At 36.7% G+C, this 19,592-nt stretch overlaps 2 protein-coding genes across 8 annotated transcripts in view; both read right to left on the bottom strand.

Moving 5' to 3' along the window:
- LOC131425438 (uncharacterized) overlaps window positions 1-19,592 on the bottom strand; it is a 140,912-nt gene that overhangs the window by 56,543 nt on the left and 64,777 nt on the right. The gene's annotated exons all lie outside the window — the stretch shown is intronic.
- Window positions 8,668-14,823, bottom strand: LOC131425440 (uncharacterized). Of its 3 annotated transcripts, none has more exons than XM_058587366.1 (3): window positions 14,712-14,823; window positions 9,682-9,865; window positions 8,668-9,555 (listed from the first exon to the last, which is right to left on the bottom strand). In XM_058587366.1, the coding sequence occupies exons 2-3, from the start codon at window positions 9,782-9,784 to the stop codon at window positions 8,735-8,737; spliced, it is 924 nt and encodes a 307-aa protein (XP_058443349.1). In that variant the 5' UTR covers window positions 9,785-9,865; window positions 14,712-14,823; the 3' UTR covers window positions 8,668-8,734. The 3 variants fall into 3 exon arrangements, with proteins under 3 accessions (XP_058443349.1, XP_058443351.1, XP_058443350.1); XM_058587368.1 differs by having other exon boundaries at window positions 9,682-9,747; XM_058587367.1 differs by lacking the exon at window positions 14,712-14,823 and having other exon boundaries at window positions 9,682-10,416.

Raw genomic sequence — 19,592 nt, 5'->3', positions numbered from 1 at the left:
TATTTAGGCGAGAGCACGTGAGAGCGATTCATGCGAAGAGAATGTGGTTCTCACGCACCATCTTCTTTCAAAACAAGCACTCACAAGTCTATCTAATGAACACTGAGAAAAAGTGCGCTTTCCTTTTTGTATGGTGCCCACCGGATGCATCCGCAATGAAACTTACGCACTGGTGTATTACTCCGGAAACAGTTTTTATGTATGTATGTGACAAATAATGTCACTCAATTTTTTCAGAGATGGCTGAACCGATTTTCACAAACTCAGATTGAAATGAAAGGTCTTATGGTCCACAGAATGCTATAGAAATTTATCTCGATCCGACTTCTATGTCCGGAATTACAGGGGGATATGCACCAAAAAAGGAAAAAAAATTGTCCCTCACGTTTCTTAGAGATGGCTTAACCGATTGCCACAAACTTAGATACAAATGAAAGTCATATGGTCGCATATAAAGTTACCGAATTTCATTTGAATTCGACTTCCGGTTCTGAAATTACATGGAAACATGTGTAAATTTATAAAAAAAACGCTTCAATTTTCTCGAAACTTTCTTAACCGATTTCCACAATCTAAGAAGCAAATAAAAGCTCTAAAAATTCTTTTGAAATAATTTTTAGAGCTTTTATTTGCTTCTTAGATTGTGGAAATCGGTTAAGAAAGTTTCGAGAAAATTGAAGCGTTCGAGAAAATTGAAGCGATCCGAAAAATTAATTAATTTATTGAATATTTTTACACAAGTGATGGGGAAACTAGGTGCAAGTTTTTATAATACTTCATATAGTTGGCAGATCTTGTTAGTTGGGGTATTTATAAATCTACTTTGGGATTACTAGTACCTAGTGTCCGGTTCCGAAAGCGCCGATAATAATGAAGATATACTTCAAAAACGGAACTCACTCCGATTTCTCAGCAACGGTTAAATCGATTTTCACAAACCATGGTTGCAATTAAAGCTCTTATTATTTTAAAAGATAGTGTGCAATTTTATCCAGATCCTACTGTTCCGAAATTATAGGGCGATCAGAGTCAAAACATTGAAACCGTCATACAAAATGACGATGCAAAACCGGTACGCGTCAGTACGTACTGGTACGGAAGAAGAAAACACCACCGACTTTGGTCCGTTTTCAGCGTGCTTTGTTCAATTTCGTACAGCATACATGGTTGCCACATTTGAATCTAAATTTTTCAGTTGAAAAATATGTAAATCTTTGTAGGAATGAGTCACACAATTGCCCCTGTTTTTGAAAATTACAGTTGGAGCCAGGAAAATTCGCTAAAATGCGTTATAGTCATTATTAACGCAATTTTCCGCACGCGAGGAAAAAACAATGTGAACTTGCGTCTCAATAGATGTACACAAAAAGAGCGTCGCAATTTATCCAAAAGCATGTAAATATTTATCATTTATAGCTAATTCTACTAAACTTAACAATGACACAAAGCTAAAGTTTGATCATGTATATAACATTATGTCATCACTCCACAAAGTACGGGATGCTTGAACGTATATCATGCAATTTTTTCATAAATCGGTTCATACAATCAGATAAAATTCAACCTTTTTTTCTACCTGGTAGTAGAAAAATACACACGCAGAGACTTTTTGAGATTTCAACGTACATATTCGAATGGCAAATAACACATGTCCCGTCGGGTCTCATTTCGAAAGTCGATTTTCTCATTAATTGCGTAGCCTTTCTACAGAAGAAAGGTAAGGTAAAAACTAGCAGTGATTTTTCAAAAACCAAGTTGGCAAGTAGGAATGTAAAAAGATTTGAATTGTTCTTTTCATAGTCGCATCGCAATGGTATTCAGAATCTTATTAACTAATGATCATAAGTGACAAAAATCAATAAAACTTAGGAAAAGACTTTCATTTTTCATTCTAATATAAGCAGAAGAATTTCAATCTCCGGTTTCTTATACCATGCTAGCTACAACTATTACCGATTCTTTTAAAATTTTCTAGCCAAGGCATAATTCTACTCGGTTAACTACAAGCAAAACAATATCCATACTCAGCTTTCATCCGAACTACCGGCACGCAGAGGCGTTTTGATGTCCTATTCTTATCTGCCGTACAGGAAGCAACCAATGACGAAAGCATAACTAAAAAAAAATAATAACAATCAAACAACACGCGCGGGCGCGAAATTTATTCTCCACGCTATCGACGGCACACTAGGTTTATCCCGAACGATGAGGTCCGCACAGTTCCACACCAGTTTGTCAGCGAGCGCTTCCAAATGCCAAGGACGAGCACCCGTGAACTGAACTTGCATTCCCAACCTGTCTGATGGGAACGAGAACATATCGAACCGATAGTATTCCACGGGTAAATGAAGTTCTTGGAGCACCCGTAAAACCGCTGAACATCGACGGATTGTTCAGATGAAGATCCAATTTATCTCATTGATAACGACAAGTTTATTGGGATAACTGATTTAACACTGATCATGAGGAACGATCGGTCGAAATCAGCTACCAGTGTCTCATTCTTCGCATTGAATTCAATCAGTAGATATGTAGTTATTGGATATTATCTTTAACAATTTGATTAACTCGGTTCGATCGGTGTGACATGGCAAATTATCAGTCGATTTATATTCTCATTGTCACCATGCTAGATAGTCATGAACAATTAATCTTGTGAATTATCTCAGCTCATTAAATATAATAAAACATTACTGCTTGCACATATTATCTAGGACAAAATCTACAAAAGGTGTGTCTGAACTTTTTAAGTTTGTGTGGCCGATTCTCGTTTACTGATCGCGATTGAATGAAAACGCACAAAAACTTGTATGTATATTTGCTACCTTAAATCATGATCATAGCAGAAATTCTATCATGTAGCTTACAATAAACACTATTGATTCCTAACTGGCCACGTTTTTGAACTAGTATCAATCCAAGAGCTTCAGAGAGAAAACAGATTCAAACCTGAACATATTAATTTGTTTTTAAATATTGCTGGGTCGGTTGTTGCTCTAATAACGTTCCGGTTGACATTTATTAAGAATTATTTACGCATTTCACAACACCAGACGGGGTCCACGGGTGAAGGCGTGGTCCCAGCATGCCCAACGTTGCCGGCGATATGAACGAGAAGTACAACGACGATGGTCAGAGAGGAACTGCAAATAATGGCCCAAGTCTCCTTCGAATGCTTCTCGTCGTCGTCGGGCTGCGAACTTTATGATGCCATTTGTTATACTAGCCGGCGTTATGTCGAAAGGGCCCGCAGGACCTCACCTCCTTTCCAGACAACGGTCTACCAACTGGCAGGGCATGTCCGAATCATACTGCTCTGTTACGCGAGATTGGATCGAGCGATTGCCTTGATTAATTGGAAGCCTGATAAAAGGCGGTGATTTTATGATAATGTTTAGTGCTCATGTCTAATTAAAATAAAATATCGAAAACGGATCAATGTGCGGGAATGAGTAATGAAACATCTAGCAATGGACTGTCGGTGGCTGTAAATAATGATCTGTAAATTTTCCCACATTTATCAAGACATCCAGGACAAAATTTTAATCAGACAAAATATAATATGTTAACAATCTAAGATCTATTTTAAACACTCTTAGGTATAATCAAATCTACCACTCTTCATGATGACCTCATGTTTGAAAATATACAATATTTGATATCTCTAGAAGTTTTACTTACAAACTTAGGAAAACAGAGATTGTTGCTATCGCTACAAAGAAGGAACTAAATGAACTAATATTGAATTTCCGCTCAACGACAACGGAAGAAACGGCGTTTGCGTGTTTCATACAGAGTTGCGAAAATATCAAATATCACTGCTGAAAAAAATCATGCCCGATTTTGGATTTGGATGATTATGATCACTCGAAGAGAGTATGGACTAACTCTCATTCCGTTCAATATCACTACAGTGATATTCCATAAACTCACACATGATAATGAAATGGGAATCATTCTCACGATTATCAGTTATGCAGTGATTTTCACTGAAAATGGTGATATTCAATATGGTGGATGATTGATCAATTGCAAACTATTATAATAACAATTATGATGACAGTAATAAAAATCCAATCACAAACAAGGGGAGAGTCGCTTAACACAAACTATATTGTGCATCTAAAAAACACGTGATATACTGTGAGTCTAAGTGTGCCACGCTGTTCCCCATGAAACAGCTACTTGTCAAAACTGAGCCCTTTGTGTGCCGCAACTGTGCAACTGTATGAAAACGAAAGTGCCAATATTGATAAATGCGCCAACGCATTGTGTTTATGTGTGATTGGCACATTGTTCTAAGCGTCCTCCCCTTGATCACAAAGCATTTTTCATCCAGCAGTTTCAAAAATATTAACACTACTTTCTTGAATTTCATACAGAGAAATAAATACCAAATGCCATCGTAGCCAACATGGATTCTCAGAAGAGGGTTGGTTTGAACGCTGCAAAAAATCCTGCACTCCTGTTATATCTAGAAATCAAATTTCTGCTAAAAGCGTTAAATTGGGTTTAATCTAAATCGACCATCAGAGTAAATCAACCCTGAAATTAAAACAAAGTCTGTTGTCTCTATAATCAATAATCAGCATGTTTTCTTTACTGTATTTGGTGGCTGAACCGATTTTTGCAAGCTCGTTTGTAGGCTACTATTGAATCAATGATCAAATTCGAAGATCTGCGACTTCTGTTTCCGGAGGTATGATGATATAAGTGACGTAATCGACAAAACACGTTGTTTTTACCGCTCTAATATATAAAATGGCGCCAATATTTTGGGATCACCTCTATTTTCGTAAAGCGGTAGTGTTCAAAAGTTTAAGCACCTCGAAAAAAGACCTCATGCAAAATTTGAGCTAAATCTGATACGTGTTAAAGTTTGAAAATTTTCTATCTTGAAAATTCTCCATAAGGCGGAGTACATGAGATTTCCGAAATCGAATTTTTTTTACCAAAAGTCTCAGAATTGCATGAAACGTCGAGATTTTGTGTCATCTCGAAACAAAGTTCCAAAAATTCGATTTTTTGAAAAAAGAAATATTTTTTTAGCGGCTGTGCAATAAGTGGGCGAGCATTGTCATGTTCCAAAAATACTTTGTCATGTCTATCGCTGTATTGCGACCTTTTTCTTGATATGATCGACTCAAATACATCATTTATGCTTTCAATCGGTTGCAGTTACTTATAATTCACCAGCACACAGCTGGTTCCACCATATACAGAACATAACCTTCAAGCCATGAACATTCTGAACGGTTGTCGATGATGATGCATGGCTGGAGTATCTAAATATAGCCCAACGTTTTGGACTGTAGTAATGAGCCCACATTTCATGGCCAGTAACAATTCGATGGAAAAAAGCGGGTGGGTAATTTCAGAGACATAACTGGATGACGTGAAACGAATAAAACTGGCATGCTTACTTCACACTTTCGAATATCAGCTAATCGATTGTATAAATTGTGCAAGCTTTCCCCTTCTTTACTTCTATAAATTAAAACGATGCACCTACACTAAAATACAATTACATATTACGAAATAGTTTATAAAGTTCTTTATGATAAAATGATGGTGGTTCTGGAAAAAAACCTTTTATGCGTTGTGTCGTTGGTGGTGGAGAGTGACGAGTTGAATTCGAATTCCAATGGATGCCGTTGACTTTCGTCATCTACCCTCAGGTTGACCTGTTGTCCATGGATGCGATATTAATATGGTTGTAGTAGGTATAGCGTTCACAACCGATTTTAATCTTCCAGCGAAGAAAAATATCTGACACTACTTGCACACTCTGAAGTCACAAAATGCATTCAAACCAATATACACCAAATCCAATTAAAACGAGCCGAGAAAAATAAGAGAAAACTTTCCAATTAGAATCTATCAGACTGTAAACCTTCACTAAACTGATTATATTCGCTCTCAATTTGCATATTTCAACAAATAAGTAATTTATTAGTCCTTTAGATAACATTTGGAGCCTTCAGAGGCCGTTTTGGATATTTTGGCATAATGTTCACTATCGTTGACCACTTTTCGTTGTATTCTTCTCCAATGCTAACGACCAGCAGCAGGATGACGCGATCACTTTGGTTTCAAGCCAAACATACTCTAGGAACGTCCCGCAGCAGAACTGCTTACAGTACCGATTGATTTCATATTGAACAATTTTGCTTCCCTTACATGTGATTTCGTTAGTAGCTTTTTCACAAAAATAGCAACATATACAATTTTATGTCGATTATTTCATTACGGATTTGCATATTTCTGAGAAAAAAACTATCAAAATCTTGTACAGAATTCATTTTTGGTATTCTGATGGAACAAATTGTGGAATTTTCTACGATATTTCTAGAACGAGAAGCAGTCATATGCAGATTTGAAAGTGATCTTTATAGTTCTTTAGATATTATTTGGAGCTTTTAGAAGGGCTTTTAATATTCCCCATATTTGTCCACTTTTCGTTGTATTTTGATCCAATGCACACGACCAGCAGCACGATGACGCAACAGGTCTTGTTTGAAGCGAAACTCTGCGAACGTCCGCAATTGATTCAATACTGAACTGAATTCTTGATACTGGAACTGAGCTCTGGACCTGGACCAACCGAAATGGTGCACATGCTTAATTTCCTGCTCAGTCAAATGCGCAGGCTAGATTGACCGAAATTATTAAGTGTTCACCTTTTATAACTATCAAGGTAGGAGAAAGACGTTATGAGATTTCTCCTTTGATACTCTTTGATACCATACATTAGGGAAAATATAATTTTGGATTATGTGTGATTATGATAAAGATGTTATCATAAACTGATGACATGTAGCAAAAAATATGTTGATACCTCAGATACAACAAGAGATTTTCGCGATCTAAAACTTACCACTCTCTCAGAGGCACCTCATAGTAAAGTAAGTCGTATTCACGACAAAGCCTTTTCTTTAAAACCGTTGAAGCAGTTGTACGCCATTAATGGCTTCAATTCATATGGCATCCAATTGCCTACCTGTCAGATAATTCCCATTGCTTTTAAGCGTAGAAAAATGGCTGTTTGAATAAAATCGAAAGATTCCTACTTCTGATCGAACAATTCCTCCAATTCTTCATCTTCTAACTTTGGTGGCGCTCCGGATCGTTCTTCGTTTTCCACATCAAAATTGCCACTTCCAGACAATGCAAACCACTTCCGACACGTTAGCTCAGCAAGAGTATGCTCATAATACGCTTCCACCACAATACGATGTCTTTCGTCAGCATTTCTCTTCATATTGAAATAACTTCCCACAAAAAGACCTTTTTAGCCAAAAAATTTGAAACTTATTACTACTTAGAATTATTTTAATTTGTTTATTATTATTTCGTGAAATTTATTATTGAATTCCTCAGAAGAATTTGAAATATTGAATTCCGTCTCTCTTTTAGTGAAATAATTCCCGAAGATTTTGTCAATTAAAAATTCTGTTTTCCACTAAAGTTGTTTTTAAAATGGAAACAACTGGAAACGATTTTTCTGCAAAAACATAGTTGTTGTATAATGTTGCAGATATTTCCTTCAATCAATGACATATAAGTTCAGTATTACTCTACTAAAGTATGACAGAAGTAGTTGAGAACTATGAGCTCCTCCGTCAATCGCTTTGATTTCATTCATTGCTCAACAGCAAAATGAAATCTTGTCTGGAGAAAATTGATTCATTCGTCTATATCATTGCTGAATCAATTTAATGTCGCCCGAAGCGAAAAAAGAGCTTACCAACAGGTTTTTCTTTTACGAATCTAGACATTTTTCACGTTCCAGCTGTCCACGGGTCCGACACTAGTTGGCAAATGATTCCACAGCATATCTGTGCAGTGTCCAGTGCATATGTGAGTTTGTCATCCTTTGGGCGAAGAGGTGTGCTGGTGGAATTTTAATGAAGCAATTGTTACATATTTTCTCGAGTCGAACAGCAGAAAACAATGTTCACAAAACGACCAACATCGTCGGCATGCCGTTCAGTTGCGCGCTGATCAGTGGCGAGAAGAGACAAACGACATGAAAATTGCTTACACCATGCTACTTGCAGCTTCAGGTTGTATAAAGAATCGCCGTTCTTAAGCGTTAAAAGTCCAAGTTTCACCTGTAACCTAAGACCTTCACTTTTAGGTCCTAGTTTTCTCTTGTGTTTTGTATTTTAATTGGAAGAACAAATCGAGATTTCCGCGTTGACGGTGATGCGATGGAACGACATTTGCACTACCGGACGACAAATAGAACAACCATTTATCGAAACAGAAAAGGCTTTATCCTGTTAAAATAATTGTCTCTTGCCAGAAGAACTCGGAACTGATTCATAACAATTAAAAATATTATTTTTATGATTAGAGTTTCATTTCGCCGAAGGCCATTACGTCAAATCATACAATTGCCTTTTTACTTTTTTATTTATTTAAGACTTCTGGTCAGTCAGTGATTTTTTATTTTTCGTTTTTTAACTATTACAGGAATGGAAATTGTAGAGCCATAGTACTCCAGGAAGAGCAAGGATGTGAAGATAAAATGCGGAAAGTGAGACGTGACAAGAGTCATTTAAGTAAGCAGAAAGCTTCTCGTATCTAAACTTTTACCTTCTACTAGAGGAGTCGAACTGGGCACCAGTGATGAGAATCATTTATTTTACAATAATACATAATAACAGATCAAACCGAAACATTTATTGGATCATTTGAGATTTCTTCCAAATCTATTCAAAACCTTCCATCAAGTCGGTATTTGGTTCAATAGATTAGTCTGCGTAGCATCCAAGCCCTTGCGATTCTTGCTCAAGTACATGTTAAAATAGAAGTAGTACTTCTGCTTTTCCGGATCGTCTTCGGCCGCATCCTTGCTGCTATCCGTGCAAGCTTTTACAATAACTTCACACTTCTGCTTGGGGCACACGGGACATTCATGCAAGGCTTCCGCTAATGGTCTTTCATACAAGGCTTCCGCTGCTGGTCCTTCCGTACTCGGCATCGCCGGAACGCACCCGAAGTGGAATGTTATCGGGTAGGCATTGTAACGCGACGCGAAACTGATGTACCGCACATCTAACGTACCGCGATCGTCATAAACGTTTAGCAGGGGCTTTTTCACGTTATCATCAATCGTGATAGTGATGTTACCTTCGCGTAGAATTTTGAAATGAATCTTGAATCGATCTTCCGGAAACAATTTGGGTTCAATGCAGGATGGAGGTGATTCGCCACATCCACAGCGATTTTCTGCTTCTTTTCTCGAGCAATCATCGGCACGCACGGTTTTCGGTGCATGGTAGGCTTGCATCTTCAGTGTCTCGCGATAAATAACCGTATAAACATTGGTCACCCGTATCTCATAGGTGCGTGCGAAATCCGGATATTCGTTCGACCTATCCTGACTGGAAAAGAGTATGGCAATTTCTTCCTGAAAGTTCTGCACCTCAATGAACATATAGAAATCAACCAGAACCTCCGTCGAGCGCTGGTTGCCGATCTGATCCAATTCATAGTACCGATCGAACGTTCCGGTGATGTCCGTGTGCTGGACGCAATTTGATGGCACTTTAATTCGCCAGTTGCCGAGACCAGAATCGCGAGTTTCGAAAAATACAAAACAGAATAAAAAACGTGACCAATTAAAGGCGCGCTTCGAAAGAAGGATTAACAGCCCACAGGTCGATGACTTACCTTCAACTGCTTGCGAAAGTTGGCCAACACGGGAAACGGCAATGCAAATGATGGCCATCAATCTGCCTAACGGAAATGAGGATTTGAGTCTCTTCGGGAACATATCTTCGCCGTTTTGATATTCAAACTGGTCACGGTCTACTGTTTATCAGCTACTCTCAGCTACTGTTTTCTGAGTTTAAGTCTATACGTTTATATCGCTAAGTTAGACTAGTGAAGAGCAGTTCATATTACAATCAAATGCTAACACATATTTTCAAGACTTAGAAGTTCTTATCAGAAACTGAGATGTAATGCGCGCAAAATGAAAAACGATCACAACACACTAAGGTCCCTTACAAGGCGTCTGCGGAGTCCGAACAGAATGTTTCCAAATGTAAGTCGATGATTGATGATTCTATTTCGAATTTAATCCAAAATAGAGATTATTTTTGTTGTTTGGATATCCACATTCGTTGTTATGTAAATATTCGACTCGAGATTATCGGTCTTCAATTTTAGTCGAAAATCGTCCCAAAGCAAAAGTGTTGTTCGATTCAGTAGAGTTTTGCACTCTCTCTTTAGGGACTCTATCAACGTAAATGAAGCTATCAATCTAACTGAGGATAGAACCTAGTTCTTTTGTATCTATGAGCGACTAGCTGGAGTGGACCAGAATTCAAAATTTATTTGCATACACTATTGGAATGCTATTAATCAGTTGTTTCGTTAAAGTAGTTACCAAAACTGCTGAGATTTGTCTTTTTCATGAGTTACAAGAAACCACGATCGAATATTTAAAATTCAAATCATCAAAACATGCAAATTTAAGGTAACTCATTTAAATGTAACATCGCGAATAGTTTTGGCAATAACAACAGAGAGAATCAACCAAATTTAACTAATATGTTGTTGAAATCTATTTGATAAATTGAAAGGGATAGATAATATTTTTTCGGCGTATGATTATTGAAAAGAACTCTTAGCTGTTTTGAAAGAACTCTGAATTTGTCTTTTCTAGAAATGTTCAGCTTATTAACATGACCCTCGTCACGTCTCATGTTTCCTCTCGTTATCATCACCTGCTTGCTCTAACTTGAGTATTATGACTGTATTATTTTCCATTGCGTCGAGTTGTGTTGATGGTCTGGACGGATTGCACAGAGTTGCTTAGGAGATATTGTTATCATTACCACTCAAACCGAACATCCCAACAGCATGGTAGTTGAAATTACTTATTGAACCAAATGCATGATACCTGGAAGTAGTAGATCATACTCATCGTGCAACCTAAACTGACTTAGAGCATGGAGTGATCAATAACGTAGATGACCACGCCCACGCAGGTCAATATGGGAAGGGAAGGAATGCTAGTTTAACACTTGTTACTACTAGTGACTTAGGAATTATCTGCATCACTAAATTGTCACTGGAAAGGATTGATGTTAGTGAACAACGAAAATGATCACGATTTATTTTGGTAGAAATATAGGAAAGAATTCTATGGAAAAATTAATAACAAGTATTTAACATAATAACACAGTTGACTCCAGGCCCCAAAAGTTGGGTTTCAGTGTGAACAAAAATTGAAAGAAAATGGGAACAATCTCACCGGCTACACCATTCCCATCAAATCTGGAGTGCAATCTCCATTACCACTAGTTCCATGTAATCACTAATTTGACACCCAGGGTAGTGATGGCCCAGCACACGAGCCAGCTCTCATACACTCCGTGTACTGTACCTTTTCAAAAACACGCACACGAATTCTGAAGCACACGCTCGTGTGCCGTGTTGCTACTAGATCGAGAGTCGTATGCTTCGAAGAACCAGCTCGTGATGCTGGCTTATCTGCTGGCTCATGAGCTGGAATGGGGAACTAGCTCGTGAGCTGACTCATGTGCTAGCTCACGAGCTGAGTTGAGTGTCCGTATTTTTTTTTCATTTAATAATATATTATAATTTTTAAGCACACAATATCCGCTCTTGTATTGTCTCTTGTCAGTAGGTGGACTACATAAATAGTGCACGCTCATAAGTCTGGTTTGAAAAACACAGCACACGAGTTTAATAGGCGCACACTGCAGGTATAGAGCAGCTCTTGTGCTGAGCTCGGACATCACTGACCCAGGGTATAGGTAATGATCAACAGACATCATGAGTCAGTCAACATGAATATAAAATAGGTTTCGTAATTCGAATCATATGTTTCCACACGAGAAATACACTAAAACTCACTTCATCTTAAAATAAAGTCGTAACCACAAAGATTTCATTTATTACATTTTTCATTAAAATGAGAAAAAAATTATTTTCGAGAAATTTTGACGGGAGCGAAAGTTTTTCCCGTCCGACGCGCACGCCTACTGTTTCATATCTTTTAATCAAAGATAAACTCAAGATTACAATTCTCCATACGCTTTATAAAAATATCTTGGATCGGTAACCGTGAACCAGCGAAATTAGTAATAATGCAATTTTATTGACCCTAGGTTAATAAACGTCGATAAACATTGGAGAATGCCAGTAAAATTCCATAGCAACAATGCAAACTTGGAAAGAAGTAAACAAATAAAATAGATTATTAGTAATAATTTTAATTGATTATTGCTTTGATTAACTCGATATGCTGCTAAATACCGCGATTTCTTTCATATTGCAAATTAAGATTAATGTACGATTCGGACGGTCCGCCTTCTTCCGTCACCGTCACCGGAACGATATCAAAATTAGTTACCTTTTCTTTACCTTTTCCGTGACGGTGACATTACGTGTGAATGGCTCCATAAGAATGCATGTAATTAATGTTGACGGTGACGGTGACGGAGGTTGACTGTGACGGAAGGAGACGGACCGTCTGAATCGTACATAATTCTACATAAACAAACGTTGTCATAGCTACGACGCATGTAGCGATTCAACGCTTGTAGTTTTGTTTCAAATAATAATTGAACTACAACTGACAGTGAACCGATTTCATCGAGGGGTCCTATTTGAATGTTACATGAAAAATCATACAGTATTCCATCTTGAGTTTAACTTTGCATTTATAATACTGTGATATTCCTCAAAATTATTTTCTTGGAATTTTTAAAGAAAACAAAAAAGATTGTTTGTGCATTAATTAGTGTAATCAACAAAGTCAAACAGTTCCCGAATTGGTTAGGCCGATTTACTCGAAGAATAATCCTTTAAAAACTGGTCTTAAAGAGATAGATCAATTTATTACTCTTTAAAATTACTTATTAGCTCGGAATGTTACTCTTTGAAAAAAAAGCCACAAGACTTAAAATTTTTTGCCTAATTATTAGTCTTTTTAAAGACTGTTAGTGATACAGGTAGCCTTGAAACCTGTAGTCTTGAAAAGCTTGAATCGATACTAGAAAATTTGGCCGGATCCAAGAGCTTTCCATATTTACTGATACTTGCTGTTTTTTACAATCCAAATAATGCTTATTGATTTTGTCTTTAGCAAAATTTTATAGCTTTGCGCTTAAAATGGTCGGATCTAGGGTATTTGTATCCGGTCAGGTTGGGTTTTAGAAAAAAAATGTTTAACGGTTTGGCGATTTTTTCATTTTGAACAGGTGCGAGTTCAAAAATTTGGTCGGGTTTGGATATTCGAACCCGACATCCGACCTAATAGAAGAACCTGACAAGCTTGGGTAAGGTTTGGATACAAAATAAATTTTTCTTCGCGTTCGGATTGGGTACGGGTAAAGATTGTTATTAATTAACGGGTTCGGATTAAATTCGGGTCGGGCTCCTGTTTGGAAGAAAAAATATTCTCAGATTTGGATCGGGTACGAGTGTTTTTTTCCTTTTTTAATCCGGCACTCGGTTCATTTACTCCTAAAGCAAGGCTTCGATTTCTAATATCGAAGGTCGAAAATGAGCCCATTTTAAACACTACTTTGTAGACTGCCTTTGACGAGGTATGAAAGCAAACTGAATTTTATTCATGATGTATCTGTTACACTCATCCAGTTGAAAATACATCAAAACTGTCGCCTGAGTAAGAGAAAGGCAAACTCCCGTCTTGAGTTTCCTTGGAGATGCTCTTTGAATCTGAATATTTTGGAAAACTATAATTCTAAACTCTTCATGAAGATTAAAAGTTTTCACATACAAAAATTTCGTCATATGTTATGATGGCACGAGATAGTTGTTTCGTTTGGTAAAACAATATCTTAATCGAAAACGTGTGCCAAAGAATACATAAAAAATACTTAATTTCATAATTAATTTAACATTATTATTTATGGCATGGTGATACTCGATGAATAGATAATCGCTCATTTGAAATTCATCTTCGCGCTCTTAAGCTTATCTGAACGTCACTGGATAGCCTAATTAAAATTTAATAAATCATCAAGAAACAAACGGGGATTGTGTTTATTATCATACCATTAAACCATTCGGTGCTCAATGTGTTATTGAGGGTGATAGAATTTTGGGTTGATTTATCTTCAAGTATTGTTTAGTAGCAAAAATTGTCAATTAACAAACTGTGTTTATCCAATAAATGTTCAATTTTTTTTATTTGGTGGTTTTCGAGTAGCTCTTCACACACTTCATCTTCCCTCAAAAAATACCTCCTTCAAATTTTCATAACCATCATTCGCCTATCTTTACTTATGAATACTTAGAGCAACATTCTATTACTTCCAATATTTATATTAAATAATAGCAAAAATAAGATTTTTCACGGTCCAAAATCGACATTCTTTAATATAAAATATAATATTATTATTTGCACCAAAACCTTGACTAGCGCTCAATGCCTGTGAAGGCCAATGATACTGTTTTGACCCGAAGTTGAAAATGAAACAGTAGACGGAGATATGCCTAGTCCTTCATCTAGTTTTAATCTTCTCACAACTAAGTTTTAATTTTTTTTTGTCTAACTCTTAATAAAGTATTTGACTATCTGCACTGACGTGTCTAAGACGAAACAAAAAGAAATATTCAAATCGGTAGTGTGCGCTATCAGTACAAAACTGGTTTTTTCTGCCACCACCTAAAAACTATCAAAAGTAGAGTAGAGTCACCTGTGCGTTTTCCGTCTGGACGTCTAATTGGACAATGCGTTTTGGCGCAATATAAAAAAGGATTTCGCAAATAGTGTTAACTTTACGTCTGCTTAGCGGTTCAAACTGAACTGCTGACTTTTACATTAAGTAGTTTACTTTGAACTACTCTGCACTGACGAAAATAATATTTAATTTTTTTCTTGGATATTTTCAATTGGAGTCACATTATACAAAATACAACAGTGTAATCACCCTTTTTAAAATTTGTTTCATATCGAATCGAATTGGTCTTACCATCCGTGCCAAACAAATGGTCTGCCATACTACAGACGTGCGAAAAGTTCCATTCGAATCGAAGTAAGTCGTTACTTCTGGAATTGCTCATAAGTTATGTTATTTTCCAGTGATGAAATGTAATTTTGATCGACATATACAATTGTCTACTACAAAATAATCTGATCTTACTTCAAGGGATCATTTTACATTTTTTTAATTCAATTCGGTTCAGAACAGAATACAAAGTTTGTTTCAATATTTATATATGCCGAGAATAAATTTACAATGAAGCTCTGCCTGTGAATTGAAAACCTGAAGAAATATTTCTTAAAATAATTATTACTGTTTTTCAGTTGAGTTGAAGAAACATTGAAACAAACATTGAACTCCATTATTTTCAGAAACAATATGTATTGCATTTGTCTATGATTTTTATTGTTAGGATTATTTTAATTGCAATTTCATGCTTATTATTTGTAGAAACATTTAATTTCATCGGTTTGTTTTAGTCTTGTTGAGACGATCCGCCTTGGGCTAGTTTTGCAAAATGACATACGAATACAACTATGTAATAAAAACCGCGACAAAATCACAGCAGATACGGGATATAACTATAATTGAACAGCGTCGCGCCCGAACACACCTGAACTTGCTCGGTTCTTCTGTTCAATTAGACTGCTTCGACATCTGTTTCACGTGCAGGGTGGTTTAATTGGTTAACCGATTTTCCCAGATAGGAGCTAGTTACGAGTTCGAGTCCCGTCTCTGTGATAGCTTTTTCGCATAGATAGTTGTATTCGCTTAACATTTTTCCAATCTCTGTTGCTCGTTAGATATTGATCAAATTTATTTAATTTCATTATTGTGATACCATATAAATGAAGTTTGAAAATATGACACCATATAAAACTTCATTATATATGATTCTAGACTTACTGTGCTACACTGAAAACCATTGTAAAAATACTGCCAATTTTTATTCAAATTACCACCAAAAACCCTTTATTAGTCCCCCTAGTATTGTAATGATGACCTTTTCATAATATGAGAAATTAATGCAGGTTTATTTTCAGATTTTTGGACAAATATTTCCTGTAATAATTCGTAGCTACCAATTGAAAATTATTTCCGGTACCTCCGGCACCGGAAACCAGAGTTTCTCACAGTTTGTACGGTCTTTGAAACGTCACCTTGAATGGGGGTCTAATTTTTGTAACACTCTACTACTTTTATTTTCGGAACTGGAAGTCGGATCGGGATAAAATTTCATAGCAGGCTATGTAACTGACCAAACATTTTGTTCAAAATGGTTTCAGCGATGTTCGAGAAATACGATTGCGTATAGTTTTAATTTATTTTTGTAATCGGAAGTCGAATGAGGATAATAATCGATAGCAGGCTACGGGACTATGAGACATTACGTTTAAATCTTAATGTGTATGCAAAAATTGTTTCAGCTGTTTCCGAGAAAATCGAGTGCACTTTTTCTATTTTTAAGCACATTTTATCTCGTTTCTCCAGAAACGGAAGTTTGATCCGGACAAAAATCGATAACAGGCTGTGGCACTATGAGACCATTTATTAGAATATAAGATTACGATAATCAGTTTTGGGAAGATCAAGAGCACTTTTACACCGTCATTCCGGAAGCTGGATCCCTATGAAATTTCATAATGATAGGGCAATGGGAAAATGAAAATAAAAACATTTTTATTTATTTTAAGCTTATGAAAATTCATTCAGCGAGTTGAGAATGAGTATTTCCTGTGAACTTTTTACACTGCTTTGCACATTTTGCCCGTCACTCCCGAGCGGAAAATCGGATCTGTACATTACATGGCATATGGCACTTGGTTGCAAAGTCGATTTCAATCCAGTAACTATTATTCTGTCTAAACTGTAATCAGAACAATAAAGACAAATAATATAATAATAAAAACGGTTATGTGCCCTACCACAAAATTTGGCTAACCCCTAAATGACCTAACCTGCATCGGCCAGAAATAGTCGAAAACACGTTTTCGTTCGGCACGTCAGAAAAGACATTGCACTCCGTTGCAAAACAAAAAATGTTCTGTAAGTATCAAAAACTTAACGTCTGCTTAGTGGTTCAAATTGAACTGCCGAGTTCAGCACTAAGCAGTTCAATTTGAACTGCTCTGCACTGATGAGTCAAAGACGAAACGTAAAAATAATAATAATGACAAAGAAAACTAGAACGTATTGCGAACCCCAATATCCCTTATTCGTGGACTAACTGTTTTACACGATCATGTGCTGATGATTGAAGCGTGTAATGCGTGTCTTCAGGATTAAACCCGCTTCGACCCAAACAAATTGAAACTCATTTTTATTTGGTTTCAAGTTCGAATTATTATGCATTCACTTGTGTGATTTGCCACGCTTCTCGAGAGCTTCGTAACCCGGAGACGACGAAGGTGTGAGCTCGTGGTGTAACCTGAGTCACATCACGACACTTTGCCAGCTGGTGACATTGCCCTTTGGTGGCTTAGTCATGGCTATCTACTTGCTCGAGGCAAACGAAATGGAAGTTCTGACTCTAGGATTATTATTTTTGCCAAATTCGGGAAGTGACATTTCAGTAAATCATAACCAACCGAAAGTGGTTCCATGAGATCGGATTTGTTATGAGATTTAAATTGTGTATCAATGTTACCTTGGGCATAGGAGGATCAACATAACTAAATAGTAGCACGTGTGAAATAGTTGCGTTAAACCTAATTTTATTGTGTTAGTGTATGAGAAGTTTTTGCTAAAATTTCGATATTTGAAACATTTCAATCAGACTTCATCAGACATCAGTCAGCATAGTTTAGAAATTGGAATTTGTTTTCCAGAAACATTTTGGATAGCTAATTTATTATATTTTTGAAATTCTCACTTCGTATTATCTACAAAGCAATGTAATTTCATATTTAAGTAGCGCGCCTAATCGATTTGCATGTCACAGAAGAATCCGAAGGACGGTGATGTGCTACTACATCCTGTAATCAAATAATTAGTTGATGTTTTTCAAATAATTAGTTGATGTTTTTCACCTGCCAAACAACCGAGGCTCATTTGTTTATAGATTTTATGCACGAATCCGATGCTAGCACTTGTCGCTAGGGGCTCGCGCGACCTCCAACCATTGTTATCGATATATAAATTGAGTTTCGTCCCACACAGGGTGCATTAATTTTGCGTAAGGAGGTAGACCCGCGTCATTCCGTTCGGCACTGCGGGATGTCCAGCCGAAACAAAATACGTTCCGTCAGTAAAACAGTGGGATATATGAAAAAAAATTGTTGTTTCAGCTTTGGAAATTAGGAAAACTGATTTGATAAGCGATTTCGGCTTGATAGCAACTGTGAAAGGGGTGCCAAGGTAATTAATCTTTGATCGAAATTAAATAAAACAAGTCGGCATCCGAATCTTACTCGAAACAGACTCTGAGTAGGGTCAACAAATGGCAGCTCACAGTAATGCAATCACTCAACAATAAAATGTGTGGGCGACACTGCGGAAGCGGTTTGAAATTTTTCCGATCACTGATTGATATGCAAATTTTGAACTTTTGTCAACTATATCGTATGGATACCGGGAGAACTCTACACTTTGGTTGATAATAAATTGTATTGAATCACGAGGAGATACAATATTGTTTTTATTTCATGACTGTCAACCGTGAACTTTTTGTTGACATTCAGATTTTTATGAAATTTATTCAATATTTTGCATTGACTCTTTATTACTTTTCATTTTATTAGTTTAAATATTCAAATACTATAAAGTTCCTCTCAAAAAATAGTCACATATAATAATCCTTAGTCACCACCTTCGTAGCAGACGGGAGAGCCACCGGCAATGGCAAATTCTTTTCGGCGGATAAAACGGTAATTGTAACCTTCGCCAAACAGTTCAAGACGACTTTGGTGGCGAACAAGATTGAAGACGACCCCAATCTGCGGTCCCCTTTCGGGATGCTGTCATTTACGCTTCGAAATTGATTCCAATTAATCTTCCTGAACTTAAGACACGTTGTAAAGTAGTTTCTCGTGGGTCGATTAAACATAACAAGCATCTGAGGATCCTTGGGGTCCCATTCAATTCATCATTTTTCGACAAGTGGATGAAACGAGAAATCCCCGAGCGAAAGAGGTGGTGAAAAGAGCACTGTTTATTATTAAAAGTTAATTGAAAACATTGACAGCAACCAGCTGGCATCGCTCGAGGATGGTGTGATTTTGTCGCAATCTCAGTGTTTGTATTATCGATCAAAGTTCATTTTTCTCAGTGCTGAAACGATGTCGGAAACGGAACATTTTTTATTTTGATAACAATTAGAATTGAAATCATGATACGGCGATAAAATTTCACTCCTCCGATAACCAATCATTGTTTCAAACCGTAACTGTGAGCTCATAGAAAATCTCCGTTATGATGCGTTAGGTCCGGTAAAACAACAACAATTAGTGTTCTCTTTTGCTGGGTTTCGCGCTACAGAAAGTGTACCGAACAAAGTTCAATGCCGAAAAAAAAATTAAAATTCTACAATTCTTCTCTTCAGAGAGTCAAAATTAAGCAATAGTATAGCAATATTTTTTCGCTGAAATATGCAAA

This window comes from Malaya genurostris, chromosome 1 (assembly GCF_030247185.1).
Source record: "Malaya genurostris strain Urasoe2022 chromosome 1, Malgen_1.1, whole genome shotgun sequence".
Taxonomy (NCBI): Eukaryota; Metazoa; Arthropoda; class Insecta; order Diptera; family Culicidae; genus Malaya; species Malaya genurostris.
This window is presented reverse-complemented; position numbering and strand designations above follow the sequence as displayed.